The sequence below is a fragment of the Oncorhynchus mykiss genome, chromosome 23 (assembly GCF_057628025.1).
Source record: "Oncorhynchus mykiss isolate SJ-2025 chromosome 23, ASM5762802v1, whole genome shotgun sequence".
Classification (NCBI taxonomy): Eukaryota; Metazoa; Chordata; class Actinopteri; order Salmoniformes; family Salmonidae; genus Oncorhynchus; species Oncorhynchus mykiss.
The window spans coordinates 60,575,001-60,598,062 of record NC_143044.1 but is presented as its reverse complement, the minus strand read 5'-3'; the positions used below and the strand labels follow the sequence as shown (position 1 = coordinate 60,598,062).

Below are 23,062 nucleotides of genomic sequence, written 5' to 3'. Positions count from 1 at the left end.
AAACAGATTGGCACAGCGGGTCCTCTCTGACAGGAGGGAGAGGGGGAGGGGGAAGAGGAGAGACAGACTCTGGTACTCAGGGCTACATCTGTTCCTCATAAGCAATGAGACACACGAGCGCTGACACACACGCTCAAATATGTGCATTTGTAAAACACACATCTCATCAGATGTCCTCATGTTACACACACATAAACAAGATGTCAAACAAACCTTCTGACAGGAGCTGTGGAAAGAGACACTGTCTGTGACCTACTGCATTATACTGTAAGCCCGTTGTACGCTGGGCCCATGGGCCCTGGTCATACTGTCAGCCCGTTGTACGCTGGGCCCATGGGCCCTGGTCATACTGTCAAACAGTTATACGCTGGGCCCTTGGACCCTGGTCATACTGTCAGCCCGTTGTACGCTGGGCCCATGGGCCCTGGTCATACTGTCAGCCCGTTATACGCTGGGCCCTTGGGCCCTGGTCATACTGTCAGCCCGTTATACGCTGGGCCCTTGGGCCCTGGTCATACTGTAAGCCCGTTATACGCTGGGCCCTGGTCATACTGTCAGCCCGTTACACGCTGGGCCCATGGGCCCTGGTCATACTGTCAGCCCGTTACACGCTGGGCCCATGGGCCCTGGTCATACTGTCAGCCCGTTATACGCTGGGCCCATGGGCCCTGGTCATACTGTCAGCCCGTTATACGCTGGGCCCATGGGCCCTGGTCATACTGTAAGCCCATTATACGCTGGGCCCTTGGGCCCTAGTCATACTGTCAGCCCGTTATACACTGGGCCCATGGGCCCTGGTCATACTGTCAGCCCGTTATACGCTGGGCCCATGGGCCCTGGTCATACTGTCAGCCCGTTACACGCTGGGCCCATGGGCCCTGGTCCAAAGTAGTGCTCTATACAGGACATAGGGTCCCATTAGGACCACAGTACTGAGAGAACATAGGCTGAGCAGTGAAGTGACGCCCTCTTTTTCCTCGTAAAGCACTTAAAGGGATTTAACAGTGAGTGTGTGTGTGTGTGTGTGTGTGTGTGTGTGTGTGTGTGTGTGTGTGTGTGTGGATTTAACACTGAGTGGTAGAGCAGAGATTGTTCACCTACAACCTATGACCTGCTTTAGATGTCAGGCTATATACAAACACATGGAGACGCACAGGGAGACGCACACATACGACTCCAGGAGGAGGGAGGGACGGTTGCCGAGGAAGTCCTGGTTGCCAAGGGCGTGGAGCGGTGGGGGATCCCGTTTCACCAGAGAGAGGAGAGGTGAGGCTAGGAGGCGTGTCCAGGGAGAATACGGGTGCCAGTTCATGGCTACTGAACCATCTGGCTAGGGTGTAGTTTCACTTACAGTATATGTCTAATACATCTCCTCTCCTCTTCCCCTCCTCCCCCATCCTCTCCCTTCCTCCTGTCCTCTCCCCCTCCTCCTCCTCTCCCCCATCCCATCCCCTCACCTTCTCCCCCAACCCCTCCTCCTCACCTCTCCCTCTACTCCTCCTCTACCCTCCTCTCCTCTCCCCTCATCTCCTCTACCCTCCTCTCCCCTCATCTCCTCTCTTCACCCCACCTCTCCCCTCCCCTCTCCTCCTCCTCTCCTCCTCCTCCCCTCCTCCTCTCCCATCCTCTCCTCCTCCTCCCCTCTTCCTCTCCTCCTTCTCTCCCATCCTCTCCTCCTCCTCTCCCATCCTCTCCTCCTCCTCCTCTCCTCCTCTCCTCCTCCACCCCTCCTCTACCATTCTCTCCTCCTCCTCTCCCATCCTCTCCTTCTCTACCCAGACCTTAACAGTTTCTTTACTAGAGGACAAAAACCTCTCTCTATACTTCCTGAACTGACTGAATACACAATACATGTATATTGATAATATAATCTAATGTAAAGGTCATGTAGTTCTGTGAACAACAACTGGCTTCAGACATTCCATCAGAGCATCCAGGCTACAAACAGTCTGTCATTCAGAGCAACAGAGCATCCAGGCTACAAACAGTCTGTCATTCAGAGCATCAGAGTCCAGGCTACAAACAGTCTGTCATTCAGAGCAACAGAGTCCAGGCTACAATCAGTCTGTCATTCAGAGCATCAGAGCATCCAGGCTACAAACAGTTTGTCATTCAGAGCATCAGAGCATCCAGGCTACAAACAGTCTATCATTCAGAGCAACAGAGTCCAGGCTACAAACAGTCTGTCATTCAGTCTGTTCTCTTCCTGCTGAACGTTGATGAATAAATTATTGCATTGGAGCTACTAGTGTCTCTGTGACCTGGAGCCATGTTCTACTAACTGAACTACAGAGGACCATGTTCTACTAACTGAACTACAGAGGACCATGTTCTACTCACTGACCTATAGAGGACCATGTTCTACTAACTGAACTACAGAGAACCATGTTCTACTAACTGAACTACAGAGGACCATGTTCTACTAACTGAACTACAGAGGACCATGTTCTACTAACTGAACTACAGAGAACCATGTTCTACTAACTGAACTACAGAGGACCATGTTCTACTAACTGAACTACAGAGGACCATGTTCTACTAACTGAACTACAGAGGACCATGTTCTACTAACTGAACTACAGAGGACCATGTTCTACTAACTGAACTACAGAGGACCATGTTCTACTAACTGAACTACAGAGAACCATGTTCTACTAACTGAACTACAGAGGACCATGTTCTACTAACTGAACTACAGAGGACCATGTTCTACTAACTGAACTACAGAGGACCAAGTTCTACTAACTGAACTACAGAGGACCATGTTCTACTAACTGAACTACAGAGGACCATGTTCTACTAACTGACCTACAGAGGACCGTGTTCTACTAACAACTACAGAGGACCATGTTCTACTGACTGAACTACAGAGGACCATGTTCTACCAACTGAACTACAGAGGACCTGGAGCCATGCTCTACTAACTGACCTACAGAGGACCATGTTCTACTAACTGAACTACAGAGGAACATGTTCTACTAACAACTACATAGGACCATGTTCTACTAACTGACCTACAGAGGACCATGTTCTACTGACTGAACTACAGAGGACCATGTTCTACTAACTGAACTACAGAGGACCATGTTCTAGTAACTGACCTACAGAGGACCATGTTCTACTAACAACTACAGAGGACCATGTTCTACTGACTGAACTACAGAGGACCATGTTCTACTAACTGAACTACAGAGGACCATGTTCTAGTAACTGAACTACAGAGGACCAAGTTCTACTAACTGAACTACAGAGGACCATGTTCTACTAACTGAACTACAGAGGACCATGTTCTACTAACTGAACTACAGAGGACCATGTTCTACTAACTGAACTACAGAGAACCATGTTCTACTAACTGAACTACAGAGGACCATGTTCTACTAACTGAACTACAGAGGACCATGTTCTACTAACTGAACTACAGAGGACCATGTTCTACTAACTGAACTACAGAGGACCATGTTCTACTAACTGAACTACAGAGAACCATGTTCTACTAACTGAACTACAGAGGACCATGTTCTACTAACTGAACTACAGAGGACCATGTTCTACTAACTGAACTACAGAGGACCAAGTTCTACTAACTGAACTACAGAGGACCATGTTCTACTAACTGAACTACAGAGGACCGTGTTCTACTAACTGACCTACAGAGGACCATGTTCTACTAACTGAACTACAGAGGACCATGTTCTACTAACTGAACTACAGAGGACCATGTTCTACTAACTGAACTACAGAGGACCATGTTCTACTAACTGAACTACAGAGGACCGTGTTCTACTAACAACTACAGAGGACCATGTTCTACTGACTGAACTACAGAGGACCATGTTCTACCAACTACACTACAGAGGACCTGGAGCCATGCTCTACTAACTGACCTACAGAGGACCATGTTCTACTAACTGAACTACAGAGGAACATGTTCTACTAACAACTACAGAGGACCATGTTCTACTAACTGACCTACAGAGGACCATGTTCTACTGACTGAACTACAGAGGACCATGTTCTACTAACTGAACTACAGAGGACCATGTTCTACTAACTGAACTACAGAGGACCATGTTCTACTAACTGAACTACAGAGGACCGTGTTCTACTAACTGACCTACAGAGGACCGTGTTCTACTAACAACTACAGAGGACCATGTTCTACTGACTGAACTACAGAGGACCATGTTCTACCAACTGAACTACAGAGGACCTGGAGCCATGCTCTACTAACTGACCTACAGAGGACCATGTTCTACTAACTGAACTACAGAGGAACATGTTCTACTAACAACTACAGAGGACCATGTTCTACTAACTGACCTACAGAGGACCATGTTCTACTGACTGAACTACAGAGGACCATGTTCTACTAACTGAACTACAGAGGACCATGTTCTAGTAACTGACCTACAGAGGACCATGTTCTACTAACAACTACAGAGGACCATGTTCTACTGACTGAACTACAGAGGACCATGTTCTACTAACTGAACTACAGAGGACCATGTTCTAGTAACTGAACTACAGAGGACCAAGTTCTACTAACTGAACTACAGAGGACCATGTTCTACTAACTGAACTACAGAGGACCATGTTCTACTAACTGAACTACAGAGGACCATGTTCTACTAACTGAACTACAGAGGACCATGTTCTACTAACTGAACTACAGAGGACCATGTTCTACTAACTGAACTACAGAGGACCATGTTCTTCTAACTGAACTACAGAGGACCATGTTCTACTAACTGAACTACAGAGGACCATGTTCTTCTAACTGAACTACAGAGGACCATGTTCTACTAACTGAACTACAGAGGACCATGTTCTACTAACTGAACTACAGAGGACCATGTTCTACTAACTGAACTACAGAGGACCATGTTCTACTAACTACAGAAGACCGTGTTCTACTAACTGAACTACAGAGGACCATGTTCTACTAACTGAACTACAGAGGACCATGTTCTACTAACTGAACTACAGAGGACCTGGAGTCATTCTCCATCTCTGTTGTAGCTAACTGCTTCACGCTGGTCACAGCAGAGATTTGCAATCTGGAAAATTAGACGCCAGTAGTCAGCGGTGTTTTGGACATTCCTGGTGAGAGGATAAGAGTGTTGAGAGGGTGAGAAGGGTGAAGGGAGAGAGGGGGGAGAGAAATGGTACATGGGGTGAGGTAGAGAGGAAGGGAGGAGGAAGAGAGAGAGGGAGGGGGGAGGGAGAGAGAGAAATAGAGAGGAGGGAGGAAGGAAGGAAGGAAGGAAGGAAGGAAGGAAGGAAGGAAGGAAGGAAGGAAGGAAGGAAGGAAGGAAGGAAGGAAGGAAGGAAGGAAGGAAGGAAGGAAGGAGAGAACCAGCTGTACTGGGTTGTACAGCAGCCAAGATAAACAGACCTACAGGCAGGGAGAGACACACCTCCACCGTGGCCCCCTCAGCAGCCAGATAACAACCCTGAATCAACAATCTCCACATTGTTCCCTCTTCCTCTCCTCCCTCCATCCCTCACTCCTACATCAGGCGGGATGGAAATGCAGTCAGTGTTTCTGCTGCAGATATTTAAATGTGGCGCTGCGCCAAAGCCAAAATAACAATCCACATTTACTTTTCTTCTGCAAAGAAAACTAGCAATGAGCAGAAAAGCTAGACATCCCAAAAGTAACAGTCTGTTGACTCAGTTAGTCATCCCCATAGTAACAGTCTATCTACTGACCTAGCTAGTCATCCCCATAGTAACAGTCTATCTACTGACCTAGCTAGTCATCCCCATAGTAACAGTCTATCTATTGACCTAGCTAGTCATCCCCATAGTAACACCATAGTAAGTCTATCTATTGACCTAGCTAGTCATCTATATAGTAACAGTCTATCTATTGACCTAGCTAGTCATCCCCATAGTAACAGTCTATCTATTGACCTAGCTAGTCATCCCCATAGTAACAGTCTATCTAGGAGGGCCAGCTGTAGGGTACCAGGTGGGCTACCAGGTGCGCTCCAGATGTGAGGTCTCTTGGGGAGGGAGGGACACTCTGGCACAGTTAAGAAGGCGGACTCACGTGTTCCTCCCCCTCCTCTCCCCTATCCCTCCTCTCCTCACTTCTCCCTCCTCCCCTCCTCCATCCTCCCCTTCCTTCCTTCCTTCCTCCTCCCCCTCCTCCCCTCCTCCCCCTCCTTTCCTTCCTCCCTCTCTCCTCCCCTCCTCCTCCTCCCCCTCCCTCCCTCCCTCCCTCCCTCCCTCCCTCCCTCCCTCCACATAGTGATAGGAGCCATCTGGGCTGGCAGAGAGAGTAGTGACACGGTAGCAGAGTGTGTGTAACCCCTGTCTGTATAGTCCATGCAGTAAAAGACATACACACCCTCCCCTCCCTAAACCTGTCACACACACCCTCCCCTCTCTAAACCTGTCACACACACCCTCCCCTCCCCTGTCACACACACCCTCCCCTCTCTAAACCTGTCACACACTCCCTCCCCTCCCCTGTCACACACACCCTCCCCTCCCTAAACCTGTCACACACACCCTCCCCTCTCTAAACCTGTCACACACACCCTCCCCTCCCCTGTCACACACACCCTCCCCTCTCTAAACCTGTCACACACTCCCTCCCCTCCCCTGTCACACACACCCTCCCCTCTCTAAACCTGTCACACACTCTCTCCCCTCCCCTGTCACACACACCTTCCCCTCTCTAAACCTGTCACACACACCCTCCCCTCTCTAAATCTGTCACATAACCATTAACTCATTTCTTCTCTAGGCCAGCTGTGCTCCATTACCAGAACTACAGCAGGGCTTCCAGACCCCAGCTCTGTCAGCCAGGAGTCATGGTGCTTACCGTCCCAACAGGTCCACAGACGACGCAAACGGCATCACACTGCCCACTGCCCTGTCCCATCTGGACATAGAGGAATACCTATGTGAGAATGCTGTTCATTGACTACAACTCAGCATTTAACACCATAGTTCCCTCCAAGCTCATCATCAAGCTGGAGGCCCTGGGTCTCAACCCCTCCCTGGACTTTCTGACGGCCCCCCCCGCATTAATCCAGAGGGACCTCCCTAACACCCAACACCAGGTAACCTCCCTAACACCCAACACCGGGTAACCTCCCTAACACCCAACACCAGGTAACCCCCCAACACCAGGTAACCTCCCTAATACCCAACACCAGGTAACCTCCCTAACACCAGGTAACCTCCCTAATACCCAACACCAGGTAACCTCCGTAACACCAGGTAACCTCCCTAATACCCAACACCAGGTAACCTCCCTAATACCCAACACCAGGTAACCTCCCTAATACCCGACACCAGGTAACCTCCCTAACAACCAACACCAGGTAACCTCCCTAATACCCAACACCAGGTAACCTCCCTAACACCAGGTAACCTCCCTAATACCCAACACCAGGTAACCTCCCTAATACCCAACACCAGGTAACCTCCCTAATACCCAACACCAGGTAACCCCCCAACACCAGGTAACCTCCCTAATACCCAACACCAGGTAACCTCCCTAACACCAGGTAACCTCCCTAATACCCAACACCAGGTAACCTCCCTAATACCCAACACCAGGTAACCTCCCTAATACCCAACACCAGGTAACCTCCCTAACACCAGGTAACCTCCCTAATACCCAACACCAGGTAACCTCCTTAATACCCAACACCAGGTAACCTCCCTAATACCCAACACCAGGTAACCTCCCTAACACCAGGTAACCTCCCTAATACCCAACACCAGGTAACCTCCCTAATACCCAACACCAGGTAACCTCCCTAATACCCAACACCAGGTAACCTCCCTAATACCCAACACCAGGTAACCTCCCTAACACCAGGTAACCTCCCTAATACCCGACACCAGGTAACCCCACCAACACCAGCTAACCCCCCCGAACACCAGGTAACCTCCCTAACACCCGACACCAGGTAACCCCACCAACACCAGGTAACCTCCCTAATACCCAACACCAGGTAACCTCACTAATACCCAACACCAGGTAAGCTCCCTAACACCCAACACCAGGTAACCTCACTAATACCCGACACCAGGTAACCTCCCTAACACCCCACATCAGGTAACCTAACTAATACCCAACACCAGGTAACCTCCCAATACCATGTAACATCCCTAATACCCCACACCAGGTAACCCCCCAACACCAGGTAAACTCCCTAATACCCCACACCAGGTAACCTCCTTAATACCCCACACCAGGTAACCTCCCTAATACCCAACACCAGGTAACCTCCCTAATACCCAACACCAGGTAACCTCCCTAATACCCAACACCAGGTAACCTCCCCAATACCCAACACCAGGTAACCTCCCTAACACCAGGTAACCTCCCTAATACCCGACACCAGGTAACCCCACCAACACCAGCTAACCCCCCCGAACACCAGGTAACCTCCCTAATACCCGACACCAGGTAACCCCACCAACACCAGCTAACCCCCCCGAACACCAGGTAACCTCCCTAACACCCGACACCAGGTAACCCCACCAACACCAGGTAACCTCCCTAATACCCAACACCAGGTAACCTCACTAATACCCAACACCAGGTAAGCTCCCTAACACCCAACACCAGGTAACCTCACTAATACCCGACACCAGGTAACCTCCCTAACACCCCACATCAGGTAACCTAACTAATACCCAACACCAGGTAACCTCCCAATACCATGTAACATCCCTAATACCCCACACCAGGTAACCCCCCAACACCAGGTAAACTCCCTAATACCCCACACCAGGTAACCTCCTTAATACCCCACACCAGGTAACCTCCCTAATACTCAACACCAGCTAACACACACACACACACACACACACATCCTTTACGACAAGCCGCACAGATTAACAGATAAACTCCTCAACAGAGATATATCCCATGAGCCTTTGCAGCACTGCCCTGGGTCCAAGGCCTAACCCTTCCTCCATTCCTCCTCCTCTCAGAGCCCCCCCCACCCCCTAAACCCCAGCCTTATTAAAGTCCACCCCTCCTCCCCTCCTCCTCTCAGAGCCCCCCCCTAAACCCCAGCCTTATTAAAGTACATCTAAAGATATACTGTGGTGTGGATTATCTTCAGCCACGTGTACCGAGGGTGGACAACACCCCCACACCCCAATCCACCCAGCAGGATAATCTACCAGACACCTACGCAGGCAGGCACACCCCCCCACACACACATGACACCACACGGCGCCACCCAGGCACGTCATTTAGCTAAAGGCTAATGTTCTCATTTCATGTGATCTAGCCTAGCCCTATACGGTATACTGTACCGACCCGCAGTGTTCTGGACTGCCGCGTTGACAGACAACTCCATGGCCAATGACGACTGTGGCTGTAGATCTCTCTACATCGGGCAGACAGGGAACTGCGGCCAACGAGCCAGTGCACAACCATTTAATGCCATTATTAAGGCTACTTACAGCCTTAGCCAACCAACAGACAGCCAGAAGGAGACAGGGCTAAGGGCAGGGCCCTCCCACCGCGCTTCTTCTAGAATTGACAACACTATTTTGAAACTGTTTCTTCTTTTTCTAGTTTATAGGTTACAAATAAGGAAACCATTTTGTATCTGAATCATTTTGTTTAATGAATCATTTTGTTTAATGAATCATTTTGTTTTGTTTAATGAATCATTTTGTTTAATGAATTATTTTGTTTAATGAATCATTTTGTTTTGTTTAATGAATTATTTTGTTTAATGATTCATTTTGTTTAATGAATCATTTTGTTTTGTTTAATGAATCATTTTGTTTAATGAATCATTTTGTTTAATGAATTATTTTGTTTAATGAATCATTTTGTTTAATGAATCATTTTGTTTAATGAATCATTTTGTTTAATGAATCATTTTGTTTTGTTTAATGAATTATTTTGTTTAATGATTCATTTTGTTTAATGAATCATTTTGTTTTGTTTAATGAATCATTTTGTTTAATGAATCATTTTGTTTAATGAATCATTTTGTATAATTTATTATTTTTAGGCAACAGATGATAGATATATAATTTTAAAAGAAAATAGATTATCTAGCAGAAAAAAAAGTTTGGGGGGGACTATTTTGGGGCTCTAGATTTTGGGTTTCTGGTTTATATATATATATAAATATTTGTTAAAATTAAATATAACCTTTATTTCACTAGGGCAAGTCAGTTAAAAACAAATTCTTATTTATAATGACGGCCAAACCCGGATGACGCTGGGTCAATTGTGCGCCGTGCTATGGGATTCCCAAACACGGCCGGTTGTGATACAGCCTGGATTCGAACCAGTGTGTCTATAGGGACAAATCTAGCACTGAGATGCAGTGCCTTAGACCGCTGCGCCACTCGGGATCCAAATAACAAATATCAAACAATATTTTTCATAAAACTGTAAAATAAATAGACAAAAAATACAATACAAAATAACAAGATTCTAGACAAATAAGAATCCATGTTCTATAGCAGGAGTTCTATAACACTACAATGGTTCACAGTAGGAGCAGGAGTTCTATAACACTACAATGGTTCACAGTAGGAGCAGGAGTTCTATAACACTACAATGGTTCACAGTAGGAGCAGGAGTTCTATAACACTACAATGGTTCACAGTAGGAGCAGGAGTTCTATAACACTACAATGGTTCACAGTAGGAGCAGGAGTTCTATAACACTACAATGGTTCACAGTAGGAGCAGGAGTTCTATAACACTACACTGGTTCACAGTAGGAGCAGGAGTTCTATAACACTACAATGGTTCACAGTAGGAGCAGGAGTTCTATAACACTACAATGGTTCACAGTAGGAGCAGGAGTTCTATAACACTACAATGGTTCACAGTAGGAGCAGGAGTTCTATAACACTACAATGGTTCACAGTAGGAGCAGGAGTTCTATAACACTACACTGGTTCACAGTAGGAGCAGGAGTTCTATAACACTACAATGGTTCACAGTAGGAGCAGGAGTTCTATAACACTACAATGGTTCACAGTAGGAGCAGGAGTTCTATAACACTACAATGGTTCACAGTAGGAGCAGGAGTTCTATAACACTACAATGGTTCACAGTAGGAGCAGGAGTTCTATAACACTACAATGGTTCACAGTAGGAGCAGGAGTTCTATAACACTACAATGGTTCACAGTAGGAGCAGGAGTTCTATAACACTACAATGGTTCACAGTAGGAGCAGGAGTTCTATAACACTACAATGGTTCACAGTAGGAGCAGGAGTTCTATAACACTACAATGGTTCACAGTAGGAGCAGGAGTTCTATAACACTACAATGGTTCACAGTAGGAGCAGGAGTTCTATAACACTACAATGGTTCACAGTAGGAGCAGGAGTTCTATAACACTACAATGGTTCACAGTAGGAGCAGGAGTTCTATAACACTACAATGGTTCACAGTAGGAGCAGGAGTTCTATAACACTACAATGGTTCACAGTAGGAGCAGGAGTTCTATAACACTACAATGGTTCACAGTAGGAGCAGGAGTTCTATAACACTACAATGGTTCACAGTAGGAGCAGGAGTTCTATAACACTACACTGGTTCACAGTAGGAGCAGGAGTTCTATAACACTACAATGGTTCACAGTAGGAGCAGGAGTTCTATAACACTACAATGGTTCACAGTAGGAGCAGGAGTTCTATAACACTACAATGGTTCACAGTAGGAGCAGGAGTTCTATAACACTACAATGGTTCACAGTAGGAGCAGGAGTTCTATAACACTACAATGGTTCACAGTAGGAGCAGGAGTTCTATAACACTACAATGGTTCACAGTAGGAGCAGGAGTTCTATAACACTACACTGGTTCACAGTAGGAGCAGGAGTTCTATAACACTACAATGGTTCACAGTAGGAGCAGGAGTTCTATAACACTACAATGGTTCACAGTAGGAGCAGGAGTTCTATAACACTACACTGGTTCACAGTAGGAGCAGGAGTTCTATAACACTACAATGGTTCACAGTAGGAGCAGGAGTTCTATAACACTACAATGGTTCACAGTAGGAGCAGGAGTTCTATAACACTACAATGGTTCACAGTAGGAAGGGGAAGAAATACGATGCTCTCTCATCAATATGCATGTTTAAACATAAACCCACTAGAGACATTTATTAAGAGGGATGTACTTCACAAGTTTACTTTGCTCAGAAAGGAAATCTCTTGAGCCTCTAAACTGCTCAGAAAGAGAGAGAGAGAGAGAACGAGAGAGAGTTAAAGAGAGAGAGAGGGAGAACGAGAGAGAGTTAAAGAGAGAGAGAGAGAGGGAGAACGAGAGAGAGTTAAAGAGAGAGAGAGGGGAGAACGAGAGAGAGTTAAAGAGAGAGAGAGGGAGAACGAGAGAGAGTTAAAGAGAGAGAGAGAGAGGGAGAACGAGAGAGAGTTAAAGAGAGAGAGAGGGAGAACGAGAGAGAGTTAAAGAGAGAGAGAGAGAGGGAGAACGAGAGAGAGTTAAAGAGAGAGAGAGGGAGAACGAGAGAGAGTTAAAGAGAGAGAGAGAGAGGGAGAACGAGAGAGAGTTAAAGAGAGAGAGAGGGGAGAACGAGAGAGAGTTAAAGAGAGAGAGAGAGGGGAGAACGAGAGAGAGTTAAAGAGAGAGAGAGAGGGAGAACGAGAGAGAGTTAAAGAGAGAGAGAGGGGAGAACGAGAGAGAGTTAAAGAGAGAGAGAGGGAGAACGAGAGAGAGTTAAAGAGAGAGAGAGAGAGGGAGAACGAGAGAGAGTTAAAGAGAGAGAGAGGGGAGAACGAGAGAGAGTTAAAGAGAGAGAGAGAGGGAGAACGAGAGAGAGTTAAAGAGAGAGAGAGAGGGAGAACGAGAGAGAGTTAAAGAGAGAGAGAGAGGGAGAACGAGAGAGAGAGAGTTAGAGAGAGAAAGAGAGTTAGCGAGAAAGAGAGAAAAAGAGAAAGACAGAGAGAACGAGTTAGAGAGAGGGAGAGAGAGAAAGAGAAAGAGAAAGAGAAAGAGAAAGAGAGAGAAAGACAGAGAGAACGAGTTAGAGAGTGAAAGAGAAAGAGAGAGAGAGCGTGATGAACACCTTGTTATTTTCACAAAAATGTGCTTCAACCAAAACATGTACTGTACACAACAATGCAAATGTCCAGACAGTTATCCACAGGTCTCTCTCCAACAGGTCTCCACAGGTCTCTCTCCAACAGTTCTCCACAGGTCTATCTCCAACAGGCCTCTCTCCAACAGTTCTCCACAGGTCTCTCTCCAACAGTTCTCCACAGGTCTCTCTCCAACAGGTCTCTCTCTAACAGGTCTCTCTCTAACAGGTCTCTCTCCAACAGGTCTCTCTCCAACAGGTCTCTCTCCAACAGATCTCTCTCCAACAGGTCTCTCTCCAACAGATCTCTCTCCAACAGATCTCTCTCCAACAGGTCTCTCTCCAACAGATCTCTCTCCAACAGATCTCTCTCCAACAGGTCTCTCTCCAACAGATCTCTCTCCAACAGGTCTCTCTCCAACAGATCTCTCTCCAACAGGTCTCTCTCCAACAGGTCTCTCTCCAACAGGTCTCTCTCCAACAGGTCTCCACAGGTCTCTCTCCAACAGGTCTCTCTCCAACAGGTCTCTCTCCAACAGATCTCTCTCCAACAGGTCTCTCTCCAACAGGTCTCTCTCCAACAGGTCTCCACAGGTCCATCTCCAACAGGTCTCTCTCCAACAGGTCTCTCTCCAACAGGTCTCCACAGGTCTCTCTCCAACAGGTCTCTCTCCAACAGGTCTCTCTCCAACAGATCTCTCTCCAACAGGTCTCTCTCCAACAGGTCTCTCTCCAACAGTTCTCCACAGGTCTCTCTCCAACAGGTCTCTCTCCAACAGGTCTCTCTCCAACAGATCTCTCTCCAACAGGTCTCTCTCCAACAGGTCTCTCTCCAACAGGTCTCTCTCCAACAGGTCTCTCTCCAACAGGTCTCTCTCCAACAGTTCTCCACAGGTCTCTCTCCAACAGATCTCTCTTCAACAGGTCTCTCTCCAACAGGTCTCCAACAGGTCTCTCTCCAACAGGTCTCTCTCCAACAGATCTCTCTCCAACAGGTCTCTCTCCAACAGGTCTCTCTCCAACAGTTCTCCACAGGTCTCTCTCCAACAGGTCTCTCTCCAACAGGTCTCTCTCCAACAGGTCTCTCTCCAACAGGTCTCTCTCCAACAGGTCTCCACAGGTCCATCTCCAACAGGTCTCTTCTCCAACAGGTCTCTCTCCAACAGGTCTCTCTCCAACAGGTCTCTCTCCAACAGGTCTCTCTCTCCAACAAATACACTTCAATCAGTATAGATGTGTGCCATTCAGAGGGTGAATGGAAAGACAAAATATTTAAGTGCCTTTGAACAGGGTACGGTAGTAGGTGCCAGGCGCAGGGCTGTTACGGTGACCGTATTACCGCCACACCGGTGGTCACGAGTCATGACTGCAGTCAAATTCCACGAGACCATTTAGTCACCGCAACTATAAGCTATGTAAATGAGTGTGTGTGTGTGTGTGTGTGTGTGTGTGTGTGTGTGTGTGTGTGTGTGTGTGTGTGTGTGTGTGTATCTAGGCTGACTAAAAACAGAAGCTAGCTAGAGATTACAAATGATTCCATGTGACACCCACACATCCAATTCCGGTAACAGGTGTGTGGAGACTAAGAGACTGTCAAACACACTATATCCTGATGAGAGGAGACAGAGACTGTCAAACACACTATATCCTGATGAGAGGGGAGTAGAATGGAGAGACAGAGACTCTGTCAAACACACTATCTCCTGATGAGAGGGGACAGAGACTCTGTCAAACACACTATCTCCTGATGAGAGGAGACAGAGACTCTATCAAACACACTATCTCCTGATGAGAGGGGACAGAGACTCTGTCAAACACACTATCTCCTGATGAGAGGAGACAGAGACTCTATCAAACAGACTATCTCCTGATGAGAGGAGACAGAGACTCTGTCAAACACACTATCTCCTGATGAGAGGAGACAGAGACTCTGTCAAACACACTATCTCCTGATGAGAGGAGACAGAGACTCTGTCAAACACACTATCTCCTGATGAGAGGAGACAGAGACTCTGTCAAACACACTATCTCCTGATGAGAGGAGACAGAGACTCTGTCAAACACACTATCTCCTGATGAGAGGAGACAGAGACTCTGTCAAACACACTATCTCCTGATGAGAGGAGACAGAGACTCTGTCAAACACACTATCTCCTGATGAGAGGGGAGTAGAATGGAGAGACAGAGACTTTGTCAAACACACTATCTCCTGATGAGAGGAGACAGAGACTCTGTCAAACACACTATCTCCTGATGAGAGGAGACAGAGACTCTGTCAAACACACACTGACTTCAGATATGACATTACCTATCCCAACTGACACACTGACTTCAGATATGACATCACCTATACAACTGACACACTGACTTTAGATATGACATCACCTATCCGACTGACACACACTGACTTCAGATATGACATCACCTATCCAACTGACACACACTGACTTCAGATATGACATCACCTATCCAACTGACACACACTGACTTCAGATATGACATCACCTATCCGACTGACACACACTGACTTCAGATATGACATCACCTATCCTAACTGACACACACTGACTTCAGATATGACATCACCTATCCTAACTGACACACACTGACTTCAGATATGACATCACCTATCCAACTGACACACACTGACTTCAGATATGACATCACCTATCCGACTGACACACACTGACTTCAGATATGACATCACCTATCCCAACTGACACACTGACTTCAGATATGACATCACCTATCCGACTGACACACACTGACTTCAGATATGACATCACCTATCCAACTGACACACACTGACTTCAGATATGACATCACCTATCCAATTCAAGTTTGCAGAAACCAACGAGCAACACAACGTGTCACTACAAAACCCAAACAGCTTGAGTGAATTTCAACTCAAACCTACACCGCGGATAGGGTGTAAAATAGGGTTTCGGTGAGGGAAAAAAAGTATTTGATCCCCTGCTGATTTTGTACGTTTGTCCACTGACAAAGAAATGATCAGTCTATCATTTTAATGGTAGGTTTATTTGAACAGTGAGAGACTGAATACGAAAAAGTCCAGAAAAACGCATGTCAAAAATGTTATAAATTGATTTGCATTTTAATGAGGGAAATAAGTACTTAACCAACTCTGCAAAACATGACTTAGTACTTGGTGGCAAAACCCTTGTTGGCAATCACAGAGGTCAGACGTTTCTTGTAGTTGGCCACCAGGTTTGCACACATCTCAGGAGGGATTCTGTCCCACTCCTCTTTGCAGATCTTCTCCAAGTCATTAAGGTTTCGGGGCTGACGTTTGGCAACTCGAACCTTCAGCTCCCTCCACAGATTTTCTACGGGATTTAGCTCTGGAGACTGCTCAAGATTTGATGGTACATGGCCCTGTCCATCGCCCGGTGAAGTTGTCCTGTCCCCTTCGCAGAAAAACACCCCCAAAGCATAATGTTTCCACCTCCACGTTTGACGGTGGGGATGGTGTTCTTGGGGTCATAGGCAGCATTCCTCCTCCTTCAAACACGGCGAGTTGAGTTGATGCCAAAGAGCTCCATTTTGGTCTCATCTGACCACAACACTTTCACCCAGTTGTCCTCTGAATCATTCAGATGTTCATTGGCAAACTTCCGACGGGCATGTATATGTGCTTTCTTGAGCAGGGGGACCTTACGGGCGCTGGAGGATTTCAGTCCTTCACGGCATAGTGTGTTACCAATTGTTTTCTTGGTGACTATGGTCCCAGCTGCCTTGAGATCGTTGACAAGATCCTCCCGTGTAGCTCTGGGCTGATTCCTCACCGTTCTCATGATCAGTGAAACTCCACGAGGTGAGATCTTGCATGGAGCCCCAGGCCGAGGGAGATTAACAGTTATTTTGTGTTTCTTCCATTTGCGAAATAATCACAACAACTGTTGTGTACTTCTCACCCAGCTGCTTGGCGATGGTCCTGTAGCCCATTCCAGCCTTGTGTAGGTCTACAATCTTGTCCCTGACATCCTTGGAGAGCTCTTTGGTCTTGGTCATGGTGAAGAGTTTGGAATCGGATTGATTGATTGCTTCTGTGGACAGGTGTCTTTTATACAGGTAACAAACTGAGATTAGGAGCACTGCCTTTAAGAGTGTGCTCCTAATCTCAGCTCGTTACCTGTATAAATGACACCTGGGAGCCAGAAATCTTTCTGATTGAGAGGGGTCAAATACTTATTTCCCTCATTAAAATGCAAATCAATTTATAACATTTTTGACAAGCGTTTTTCTGGATTTTTTTTGTTGTTATTCTGTCTCTCACTGTTCAAATAAATCTACCATTAAAATTATAGACTGATCATTTCTTTGTCAGTGGGCAAACGTACAAAATCAGCAGGGGATCAAATACTTTTTTCCCTCACTGTAGGTCTGCCGGTTGTATCTGAACAGGGATCTCAGACAGGAGCTCTATAAGGACATGGATCTACAGCCGTTGCTGCTGGTTGTATCTGAACAGGGATCACAGACAGGAGCTCTATAAGGACATGGATCTACAGCTGTAGGGCTGCTGGTTGTATCTGAACAGGGATCTCAGACAGGAGCTCTATAAGGACATGGATCTACAGCCGTTGCTGCTGGTTGTATAAATAGTGTCACCATTTAAAAACAGACCCGTTAGGTAAAGCTGATTATCATGTCAGGGAGGAGAGGAGAGGAGAGGAGAGGAGCTGGGGAGGAGAGCAGAGGAGTTGGGGAGGAGAGGAGAGGAGAGGAGTTGGGGAGGAGAGGAGTTGGATAGGAGAGGAGAGGAGTTGGGGAGGAGAGGAGAGGAGCTGGGAGGGGAGGAGTTGGGGAGGAGAGGAGTTGGAGAGGAGGGATAGCGAGGTCAGAGGAGCTGGAGAGGAGAGGAGCTGGGAGGGGAGGAGTTGGGGTGGAGAGGAGAGGAGTTGGAGATGATAGGAGAGGAGAGGAGTTGGGGAGGAGAGGAGTTGGGGAAGAGAGGAGTGGAGTTGGGGAGGAGAGGAGAGGAGTTGGAGATGATAGGAGAGGAGAGGAGTTGGGTAGGAAAGGAGTTGGGGAGGAGAGGAGAGGAGTTGGGTAGGAGAGGAGAGGAGTTGGGGAGGAGAGGAGTTGGGGAGGAGAGGAGTTGGGGAGGAGAGGAGAGGAGTTGGGGAGGAGAGGAGTTGGGGAGGAGAGGAGTTGGGGAGGAGAGGAGAGGAGTTGGGGAGGAGAGGAGTTGGAGAGGAGAGGAGGGATGGCGAAGTCAGAGGAGTTGGAGAGGAGGAATAGCGAGGTCAGAGGAGTTGGGGAGGAGAGGAGAGGAGGGATAGCGAGGTCAGAGGAGTTGGAGAGGAGAGGAGAGGAGGGATAGCGAGGTCAGAGGAGTTGGAGAGGAGAGGAGAGGAGAGGAGGGATAACAAGGTCAGAGGAGTTGGAGAGGAGGAATAGCGAGGTCAGAGGAGTTGGAGAGGAGGAATAGTGAGGTCAGAGGAGTTGGAGAGGAGGAATAGCGAGGTCAGAGGAGTTGGAGAGGAGGAATAGTGAGGTCAGAGGAGTTGGAGAGGAGGAATAGTGAGGTCAGAGGAGAGGAGAGGAGGAATAGCGAGGTCAGAGGAGTTGGAGAGGAGGAATAGCGAGGTCAGAGGAGTTGGAGAGGAGGAATAGCGAGGTCAGAGGAGTTGGAGAGGAGGAATAGCGAGGTCAGAGGAGAGGAGAGGAGGAATAGCGAGGTCAGAGGAGTTGGAGAGGAGGAATAGCGAGGTCAGAGGAGTTGGAGAGGAGGAATAGCGAGGTCAGAGGAGTTGGAGAGGAGGAATAGCGAGGTCAGAGGAGTTGGAGAGGAGGAATAGCGAGGTCAGAGGAGTTGGAGAGGAGGAATAGCGAGGTCAGAGGAGAGGAGAGGAGGAATAGCGAGGTCAGAGGAGAGGAGAGGAGGAATAGCGAGGTCAGAGGAGAGGAGAGGAGGAATAGCGAGGTCAGAGGAGTTGGAGAGGAGGAATAGCGAGGTCAGAGGAGTTGGAGAGGAGGAATAGTGAGGTCAGAGGAGTTGGAGAGGAGGAATAGTGAGGTCAGAGGAGTTGGAGAGGAGGAATAGCGAGGTCAGAGGAGTTGGAGAGGAGGAATAGTGAGGTCAGAGGAGTTGGAGAGGAGGAATAGTGAGGTCAGAGGAGAGGAGAGGAGGAATAGCGAGGTCAGAGGAGTTGGAGAGGAGGAATAGCGAGGTCAGAGGAGTTGGAGAGGAGGAATAGCGAGGTCAGAGGAGTTGGAGAGGAGAGGAGAGGAGGGATAGCAAGGTCAGAGGAGTTGGAGAGGAGGAATAGTGAGGTCAGAGGAGTTGGAGAGGAGGAATAGCGAGGTCAGAGGAGTTGGAGAGGAGGAATAGCGAGGTCAGAGGAGTTGGAGATGAGGGATGGCGAGGTCAGAGGAGTTGGAGAGGAGGAATAGCAAGGTCAGAGGAGTTGGAGAGGAGGAATAGTGAGGTCAGAGGAGTTGGAGAGGAGAGGAGAGGAGGAATAGCGAGGTCAGAGGAGAGGAGAGGAGGAATAGCGAGGTCAGAGGAGTTGGAGAGGAGAGGAGAGGAGGGATAGTGAGGTCAGAGGAGTTGGAGAGGAGGAATAGCGAGGTCAGAGGAGTTGGAGAGGAGAGGAGAGGAGGGATAGCAAGGTCAGAGGAGTTGGAGAGGAGGAATAGTGAGGTCAGAGGAGTTGGAGAGGAGAGGAGAGGAGGAATAGCGAGGTCAGAGGAGAGGAGAGGAGGAATAGCGAGGTCAGAGGAGTTGGAGAGGAGGAATAGCGAGGTCAGAGGAGTTGGAGAGGAGGAATAGTGAGGTCAGAGGAGTTGGAGAGGAGGAATAGTGAGGTCAGAGGAGAGGAGAGGAGGAATAGTGAGGTCAGAGGAGAGGAGAGGAGGGATAGCAAGGTCAGAGGAGTTGGAGAGGAGGAATAGTGAGGTCAGAGGAGTTGGAGAGGAGGAATAGCGAGGTCAGAGGAGTTGGAGAGGAGAGGAGAGGAGGGATAGCAAGGTCAGAGGAGTTGGAGAGGAGGAATAGTGAGGTCAGAGGAGTTGGAGAGGAGAGGAGAGGAGGAATAGCGAGGTCAGAGGAGAGGAGAGGAGGAATAGCGAGGTCAGAGGAGTTGGAGAGGAGGAATAGCGAGGTCAGAGGAGAGGAGAGGAGGAATAGCGAGGTCAGAGGAGTTGGAGAGGAGGAATAGTGAGGTCAGAGGAGTTGGAGAGGAGGAATAGCGAGGTCAGAGGAGTTGGAGAGGAGGAATAGCGAGGTCAGAGGAGAGGAGAGGAGGAATAGCGAGGTCAGAGGAGAGGAGAGGAGGAATAGTGAGGTCAGAGGAGTTGGAGAGGAGGAATAGCGAGGTCAGAGGAGTTGGAGAGGAGGAATAGTGAGGTCAGAGGAGTTGGAGAGGAGGAATAGTGAGGTCAGAGGAGTTGGAGAGGAGAGGAGAGGAGGAATAGCGAGGTCAGAGGAGAGGAGAGGAGGAATAGCGAGGTCAGAGGAGTTGGAGAGGAGGAATAGCGAGGTCAGAGGAGAGGAGGAATAGTGAGGTCAGAGGAGTTGGAGAGGAGGAATAGCGAGGTCAGAGGAGTTGGAGAGGAGGAATAGTGAGGTCAGAGGAGAGGAGAGGAGGAATAGCGAGGTCAGAGGAGTTGGAGAGGAGGAATAGTGAGGTCAGAGGAGTTGGAGAGGAGAGGAGAGGAGGAATAGCGAGGTCAGAGGAGTTGGAGAGGAGGAATAGCGAGGTCAGAGGAGTTGGAGAGGAGAGGAGAGGAGAGGAGGGATAGCGAGGTCAGAGGAGTTGGAGAGGAGGAATAGCGAGGTCAGAGGAGTTGGAGAGGAGAGGAGAGGAGGAATAGCGAGGTCAGAGGAGTTGGAGAGGAGAGGAGAGGAGAGGAGGGATAGCGAGGTCAGAGGAGTTGGAGAGGAGGAATAGCGAGGTCAGAGGAGTTGGAGAGGAGAGGAGAGGAGGAATAGCGAGGTCAGAGGAGTTGGAGAGGAGGAATAGCGAGGTCAGAGGAGTTGGAGAGGAGGAATAGCGAGGTCAGAGGAGTTGGAGAGGAGGAATAGTGAGGTCAGAGGAGTTGGAGAGGAGGAATAGTGAGGTCAGAGGAGTTGGAGAGGAGGAATAGTGAGGTCAGAGGAGAGGAGGAATAGCGAGGTCAGAGGAGAGGAGGAATAGCGAGGTCAGAGGAGTTGGAGAGGAGGAATAGCGAGGTCAGAGGAGTTGGAGAGGAGGAATAGCGAGGTCAGAGGAGTTGGAGAGGAGGAATAGTGAGGTCAGAGGAGTTGGAGAGGAGAGGAGAGGAGGAATAGCGAGGTCAGAGGAGAGGAGGAATAGCGAGGTCAGAGGAGAGGAGGAATAGCGAGGTCAGAGGAGTTGGAGAGGAGGAATAGCGAGGTCAGAGGAGTTGGAGAGGAGGAATAGCGAGGTCAGAGGAGTTGGAGAGGAGGAATAGTGAGGTCAGAGGAGTTGGAGAGGAGAGGAGGAATAGTGAGGTCAGAGGAGTTGGAGAGGAGGAATAGTGAGGTCAGAGGAGAGGAGAGGAGGAATAGCGAGGTCAGAGGAGTTGGAGAGGAGGAATAGTGAGGTCAGAGGAGTTGGAGAGGAGAGGAGGAATAGTGAGGTCAGAGGAGTTGGAGAGGAGGAATAGCGAGGTCAGAGGAGAGGAGAGGAGGAATAGCGAGGTCAGAGGAGTTGGAGAGGAGAGGAGGAATAGTGAGGTCAGAGGAGTTGGAGAGGAGAGGAGGAATAGTGAGGTCAGAGGAGTTGGAGAGGAGGAATAGCAAGGTCAGAGGAGTTGGAGAGGAGGAATAGTGAGGTCAGAGGAGTTGGAGAGGAGGAATAGCGAGGTCAGAGGAGTTGGAGAGGAGAGGAGAGGAGGAATAGTGAGGTCAGAGGAGTTGGAGAGGAGAGGAGGAATAGTGAGGTCAGAGGAGTTGGAGAGGAGGAATAGCAAGGTCAGAGGAGTTGGAGAGGAGGAATAGTGAGGTCAGAGGAGTTGGAGAGGAGGAATAGCGAGGTCAGAGGAGTTGGAGAGGAGAGGAGAGGAGGAATAGCAAGGTCAGAGGAGAGGAGAGGAGGAATAGCGAGGTCAGAGGAGTTGGAGAGGAGGAATAGTGAGGTCAGAGGAGTTGGAGAGGAGGAATAGTGAGGTCAGAGGAGTTGGAGAGGAGGAATAGTGAGGTCAGAGGAGTTGGAGAGGAGGAATAATGAGGTCAGAGGAGTTGGAGAGGAGGAATAGCAAGGTCAGAGGAGTTGGAGAGGAGGAATAGTGAGGTCAGAGGAGTTGGAGAGGAGGAATAGCGAGGTCAGAGGAGTTGGAGAGGAGAGGAGAGGAGGGATAGCAAGGTCAGAGGAGTTGGAGAGGAGGGATAGTGAGGTCAGAGGAGTTGGAGATGAGGGATGGCGAGGAGGAGCGTGGTTACTTGTATCAGACGAGGCAGCCATGGTAGAAACAATGACAGGTGGCCCCGTTCTCCGTCCTGCCGTCCTGTTGTTGTTAAGGGTCTGTATCTGGTGGGAGGTGGACGACGCTCCGACGACCACACCGCTCTCCCCTGCATCAGACACCCCCTTCCTCAGCAGCTGGGGGCTGTGCAGGGGGCTCTGAACCATCCCAGGTGACATGGGGGGCATGTTGGGGGCTCTCTTCATGAGCTCCATGGGGGAGTAAGAACCAGAGAAGGTTTTGGGGGCCGTTCCTCCGGGGGTGTTGGGGGCAGTAGGCTGCTGGTGCTGCAGGGCGGACATGGCAATGCCGGTGTGGGCGTTGTACATGGATAGCGGTCTTGCCTGGGCGACGGCGTTACCGTATCCCCCGGAGCTGACGGGGAATGTCCCTCGGGGTGCTCCGTACGTGGTGGTCTCCAGAAGGTGTTGAGATGGGGCGCTGTTGGGTCTCCTGCCCAGGAACTCTCCCATCCTGGGGCTGAAGGTCTGGACGGAGGTGGGGGGCTGCTGATGATGCATCGTGTGGGGGTCCATGGCCATGCTGCTCATCCCCTGGG

General features: G+C 48.9%; 2 protein-coding genes across 2 annotated transcripts in view; one reads left to right on the top strand and one right to left on the bottom strand.

Moving 5' to 3' along the window:
* The window catches only part of LOC118943851 (uncharacterized), a 67,064-nt gene that overhangs the window by 42,357 nt on the left and 1,645 nt on the right, over positions 1–23,062 (bottom strand). The window contains exon 1 of the mRNA XM_090218022.1: positions 22,481–23,062. This exon is cut by the window's right edge and continues 1,645 nt beyond it. Within this exon, the coding sequence (XP_090074148.1) occupies positions 22,481–23,062 (582 nt within the window). The remainder of the gene's footprint in view (positions 1–22,480) is intronic.
* LOC149972647 (uncharacterized) lies at positions 1,121–14,654 on the top strand. The gene is made up of 6 exons (XM_090218039.1): positions 1,121–1,266; positions 13,253–13,522; positions 13,563–13,652; positions 13,718–13,777; positions 13,818–14,103; positions 14,640–14,654. The coding sequence occupies exons 1-6, from the start codon at positions 1,121–1,123 to the stop codon at positions 14,652–14,654; spliced, it is 867 nt and encodes a 288-aa protein (XP_090074165.1).